The sequence below is a fragment of the Magnolia sinica genome, chromosome 12 (assembly GCF_029962835.1).
Source record: "Magnolia sinica isolate HGM2019 chromosome 12, MsV1, whole genome shotgun sequence".
NCBI classification, from domain to species: domain Eukaryota; kingdom Viridiplantae; phylum Streptophyta; class Magnoliopsida; order Magnoliales; family Magnoliaceae; genus Magnolia; species Magnolia sinica.
The window spans coordinates 66,744,130-66,750,797 of record NC_080584.1 but is presented as its reverse complement, the minus strand read 5'-3'; the positions used below and the strand labels follow the sequence as shown (position 1 = coordinate 66,750,797).

The 6,668-nt window shown below is 33.8% G+C and overlaps 1 protein-coding gene across 1 annotated transcript; it reads left to right on the top strand.

The window, feature by feature from the left end:
• The first annotated feature begins 867 nt into the window (after positions 1–867).
• On the top strand, positions 868–3,413 carry LOC131220591 (ethylene-insensitive protein 2.2-like). The gene is made up of 4 exons (XM_058215420.1): positions 868–1,015; positions 2,429–2,515; positions 3,021–3,131; positions 3,217–3,413. The coding sequence occupies exons 1-4, from the start codon at positions 983–985 to the stop codon at positions 3,298–3,300; spliced, it is 315 nt and encodes a 104-aa protein (XP_058071403.1). The 5' UTR covers positions 868–982; the 3' UTR covers positions 3,301–3,413.
• The last annotated feature ends 3,255 nt before the right edge of the window (positions 3,414–6,668 follow it).

Sequence of the window (6,668 nt, the reverse complement as noted above, 5' to 3'; positions counted from 1 at the left end):
TAAATTATGGGATATCCCAAAAATCGGCCATATATAGAACTCCAGTGGGCCATACCATCTAAAATCATGTGAAGACATGCCTAAAACATATAAAAGCACTTGGTGGGGCCCCACCTGAAATTTGGATGCGTCTGAAACTTGGTATGACCCCTCATCCAAGTGGTACACACATAATGGATGGGCAGGATTTGTGAACCACATCTCTGTGGGCCCAAAAAATAATTATGAATGTTTTAATGGAGGGTAACCCTTCTCAACTTTTGTATGTGGTGTGGCCCACACAAGTCACATATTGATTTGATTTCTAATCCGTGGGCCCACCATGGAATGTTGCATCTAAATGATGGAGTAGATGTTTGACATGCATCATGGTGGGGCTCACAGAGTCAGACCAGATTAAAGCTCAAGTACCGTTTTTAGGTGAGAGTGAAAGAATGTGAGTTTTGTATTTGATTTAAAATAATGGTGACTCATTCATAACAAAAGTGGTAAAGATTTAGAGTTATCCAGACCATCCAAATAATCGGTCTAGTTGTAAATGGTAAATATTTATAATTTTATTATATGATATAATCTTAACCATCTAGAAAATGGTCCCATGCATGTATGGCTGTTAATATAGATTGTGTTATAAATAATGGAAAACTCATAAAATTCGGATTTCAAGTTTTTATCATATACAAAAGAGGATATCTGCGTCTCTGTGTGTGTGTGTGTGTGTGTGTGTGTGTGTGTGTGTGTGTGTGTGTGCACCTCTCCCTCTCCCTCCATCTCTCATTCTCTCTCTCTCTCTGCGCCTCTCACTCTCCCTTCATCTCTCTCTCTCTCTCTCTCTCTCTCTCTCTCTCTCTCTCTCTCTCTCTCTCTCTCTGCACCTCTCCCTCTCTCTTTATGCCTCTCCCTCTCCCTCTACAGTGGAGCCCTTTCTTAGATCCATCATCTTCATCGCCTCCATGCTTCCGATAATCAGTGACTAGAATCAATGGTTGTCATAAGCGGCCAACTCATAGTAAAGGTATGAGTCTCAGGATTGTGTGAAAGAGGGTTTTTTTATATATAAAAAAGAAACCCTTACTCCTTAATGGATTCCGAAATCCATGATGCAATCTGATTTGATTACTGAAATTGCTTATTCGATTTTTAAAATTTCAATTCTTTAGACGGAATTTGAAATCCCTAATTGGATTATGAGATTCCCAATTCCAGATATGCCAATTTAGAAAATCCCCAATACTGAATTTTTGGGGATCGAAATCCCTGAGCATCGAATTTGGGAATTGAAATCCCAATTCCTGATTTGGGGATGGAGATCCCTAATTTTTTTATTTGGGGATCGAAAATCTCAATTTTTGATTTTAGATTACATCTTTTATTTTAGATTACATCTTCTCTATGATTCTAGAAAGTTGCATTCCCATAGCTTTTATCACAACAATGAGCCTTGAGTGAGCAAGCAAGATCCCATTCAAATACATTATGATATGTCATTGAAGCTTTTGACATTGGATGTATACTGTTTGGTAGCTATTGGGTCAAATCCTGGTAGAAAATTCAAGTTTTATATATATGATGATCGATATGGTGGTTGATGAAGGATTATTTATTTATTTATATATATGATGAATTCCGCCCCTTTTTCTCCAGGAAAATTACAATTCCTCAAATAATGATTTTCATTTGAAGGTATTGAATTCGGATCTATTTGCAAGAGCAAATTGGGTTAACTTTGTACATGAGTATGTCCCTCATTTTGGGATCTTTTGTCACAAACTTCTCTCAAAAGTAGAAATCAGATATTGTTTCTAGCTTTTGATACATTGATGATATAAAGAAATCTATTCTTTTTTTTTCTTTATGGGATATGATTGTAAGATATGGCATTTCCAATATATTAACTGTAAGTTGTAGCTATCTTTGTTATCTACTAAAATTTTTCAGTAAAATGATTCTTTTTCAATGTATAGAATGTGATATTTGTAAAGATGAACAATTGAGGCAAGAACTTATAATGCATGTTGCATCTTTACAAACAAGTCCGTCTGCAAACATCTTATTATAAAATTATATGTTTTAAGTGAGATTTTCCCAATAAATACACTGAGAAAAACTTCAAAATTCTAAAAATCCCTTGAGAAATTCCTAACTGTGAACTCTAAGAGTCTCCTCAAACATAGTTTTTATTTTTATGACAAGTCATTGGTGTGATCATGTATGAGAAAATTTTGCTGCCACTCCTTTTATTCTGATAAAATTTGGCACTTGTGAGCATAGTTAATTTGATGTTAAAATTTCAATTATAGCATTTTGTAGTCTGTTCAGATGCTGATTTACTTATCTTTATTGTCTCTTTGGATTCTCTTTACACAGACATACACAACTTCTTTGCTAATTTTATTATTAACATGTTTTCTTTCTTGTGATCTAAAAGATATGCAACGAGGAATACAATAGGCCCACATGCATGTTGTTAGGTGTTCAAGAAGAGTTATCAGTGATTGTTTCAGACTTGACTATGGTATTTGTTCTATTCCATCTAAATTTAGAATCCAGGAATCTGCTTTTTCAAAAAGAGAATTGCTGAAGAGATTTGCATGAGGAGAGATTGAGTTTAATCACCGCGTTGGCACTTATGTGGGATCCGGGCCATGTTCCAGGTGGGGTTTGATGTGACATACCTTATTGGAAAATCTAAGCTGGTCGAGGGATCAAGTCGTCTTCATGTCTATGTTAAATATAAGTCTTGATTTCTAACTATCCATGCCTTTTATGAATGCCCACTTGATGAGTGGATTGTTCTTATTATAAGGGCATGTTTGCAGTCAACCACACCTTACGAATGGCCATGATCCCGCACACTTGTGCCCAAGTTGGCAAGTGTGCCGTGATTCATTTCTCTCTCCTCACAAGAATCATCGTTGTAGACTCTTTTTGGAAAGGTTAAACTGCAGAGACAGGCTAGTGCCTCTAAAATACGGAACCGTTTTTGGATATCTCTAACATATTTATATTGACTGTACCAGATTCTCGGCATTGCACATGGGCTCAATCTTCTTTTTGGACTGGACCTATTCAAATGTGTCTTTTTGTCTGCAATTGATGTTGTGCTATTTCCACTATTTATCACCCTCTTGGTGAGATTGACTCTTTTATCTAGCATTGATGCCAACTAGTTATATATGCATATCATGATCATTGTAACTTGTGCTTGATTTTTAGGACAAATGCAAGATGGAAAAGCTGTTTGCGAGCATAGCAGGCCTTGCACTACTTTTTTACGTATTTGGAGTGCTTATCAGTTAACCAAAAATCCCCTTTAATATGAGTTGGAATCTTCCAAGTTTGAAGGGGGAGAATGCATACACACTCATAAGTCTACTCGATGCAAATATCATGCCTCATGGTTTTTAGATCCACTCTTATATCGTGTAGGTAGATTTTATTTTCTTTTTCATGTCCGCTCTTTTATGTGTATCTTTAACCTGTCTCAATTTTCTTTGATGGATGATGAATGTATTTTCGAATGTAAATGAAAATAAAGAACTTATAATATATATATATATATATATATATATATATATATATATATATGTATGTATGTATGGATGTATGTATGTATGTATGTATGTGTGTGTGTGTTTATGTTATCAATGGAGGATACCTTGTTTAGGGGGACATGAAATTCTTGTAGCTTATGGTATGGTGCCTAAATATTGGTTGAATGTTACTAGTATGTACTAGATAATACTAGGTTCAATAGTAGATAATACTAGAGAATACCTAAACCCAATCCGAACCAGAAACCGAACCTGATTCCCTCAACATAAACTTAAACCTATAACTTAAACCTATAACCTATACCTAAACAAATGACATAAACATATAACCTAAACCTAAACATATGACCTAAACCTAAACTTATAACCTAAACCTAAACCTAAACCTAAACCTATAACCTAGACCTAAACCTACAGCCTAAACCTAAACCTATGACCTAAACCTATAACTTATAACCTATAACCTAGCTAAACCCAAACCTAAACCTATAACCTTAATCTAAACCTAAACCTTAACCTATAACCTAAACATATAACCTATAACCCATAACCTATAACCTAAACCAAAACCTAAACTCGATCTTGAACCCGAACCGAATTTCCTAAACCTAAACCTTAACCTATTCTCAATTCCCTAAAGCTATAACTTATAACCTAAACCTAAACCTAAACCTATAACTTAAACCTATAACCTAAACCTAAACCTAAACCTAAAATCTAAACCTAAACCTAAAACCAAAATGAATTCTCAAATCTCTAAACCTATAACCTATAACCTAAACCCAAACCTAAACCTATAACCTTAACCTAAACTTATAACCTAAACCTAAACCTAAACCTTAACCTATAACCTATAACCTAAACCTATAATTTATAATCTAAAACCTAAACCCAACCCTAAACCCGATCATGAACCCGAACCCTATTTCCTATAACCTAAAACCTAAACCCAAACCTAAACCCGATCACGAACCTGAACCTGATTTCCTAAACCTAAATCTTAACCTATTCTCAATTCCCTAAAGCTATAGCCTATAACCTAAACCTAAATATATAACATTAACCTAAACCTAAAACCTAAACCTAAACCTAAAACCTAAATGTATTCTCAAATCCTTAAACCTATAACCTATAACCTAAACCTATAACTTTAACCTAAACCTAAACCTTAACCTATAACTTAAACCTATAACCTATAACCTTAAACCTAAACCCAAACCTAAACCCGATCCCAAACCCGAACCCGATTTCCTAAACCTAAACCTTAACCTTAACCTATTCTCAATTCCTTAAAGCTATAACCTATAACCTAAACCTAAACCAAAACCAAAACCTATAACCTAAACCTATAACCTTAACCTAAACCTAAAACCTAAACCTAAACCTAAAACCTAAATGTATTCTCAAATCCCTAAATGTAAACCTACACCTAATCCTAATCTTAACTCCTTAACCTAAACCTAAACTTAAAAACCCAAACCTAAACCCAAACTCGAACCTGATTTCCTAAACCTAAACCTTAACCTATTCTCAATTCTTTAAACCTTAACCTATAACCTAACCTAAACCTAAACCTATAACCTACACTTACAACCTAAACCTAAACCTAGAACCTAAACCTGTAACCTTAACCTAAACATAAAACTTATACCTAAACCTAAACCTAAAACCTTAATGTATTCTCAAATCCCTAAACCTAAACATAAACTGAAACCTCTAACCTACAACATTAACATAAACTTATAACCTAAACCTATAACCTACAACATTAACCTAAACCTATACTTATAACCTAAACCTATTCTCAAATCCCAAAACCTATAACCTAAACATAAACCTATAACCTAAACCTAAACCTTAACCTATAACCTAAACATTAACCTATAACCTATAACCTAAACTCAATTCCCTAAACCTTAACCTATAACCTAACCTAAACCTAAACCTAAAACCTACACTTATAACCTAAACCTAAACCTAAACCTATAACTTAACCTAAACATAAAACCTACACCTAAACCTAAAACGTAAATGTATTCTCAGATCCCTAAACCTAAACCTATAACCTACAATATTAACATAAACTTATAACCTACAACATTAACCTAAACCTATTCTCAAATCCCAATACCTATAACCTAAACATAAACCTTAACCTAAACCTAAACCTATAACCTAAACCTAAACCTTAACCTATAACCTATAACCTATAACCTAAACCTATAACTTATAACCTAAAATCAATTCCCTAAACCTTAACCTATAACCTAACTTAAACATAAACCTATAACCTATACTTATAACTTAAACCTAAACCAATAACTAAAACTTAAAACCCAAATATATTCTCAAATCCTTAAGCCTAAACCTTCACCTAATCATAATCTCTACTCCTTAACCTAAACCCAAACTTAAAAACAATAACCTAAACCCGATACCAAACCCGAACCCGATTTCCTAAACCTAAACCTTAACCTATTGTCAATTCCCTAAAGCTATGACCTATAATCTAAACCTAAACCTATAACCATAACCCAAACATATAACCTAAACCTAAACCTAAAACCTAAATGTTTTCTCAAATCCCTAAAGCTAAACCTACACCTAATTCTAATCTCAATTCCTTAACCTAAACCTAAACTTGAAAACTCAAATCTAAACCCGAACCCGAATCTGATTTCCTAAACCTAAACCTTAACCTTTTCTTAATTCCCTAAACCTTAACCTATAACCTAACCTAAACCTAAACCTATAACCTAAACCTGTAACCTTAACCTAAACATAAAACCTAAACCTAAACCTAAAACCTAAATGTATTCTCAAATCCCTAAACCTAAACCTAAACCTATAACCTAAACCTATAACTTACAACATTAACATAAACTTATAACCTAAACCTATAACCTACAACATTAACATAAACGTATAACCTAAGCCTATAACCTACAACATTAACCTAAACCTATACTTATAACCTAAACCTATTCTCAAATCCCAAAACCTATAACCTAAACTCAATTCCCTAAACCTTAACCTTTAACCTAACCTAAACCTAAACCAATAACCTACACTTATAACCATACCTAAACCTAAACCTGTAACCTTAACCTAAAC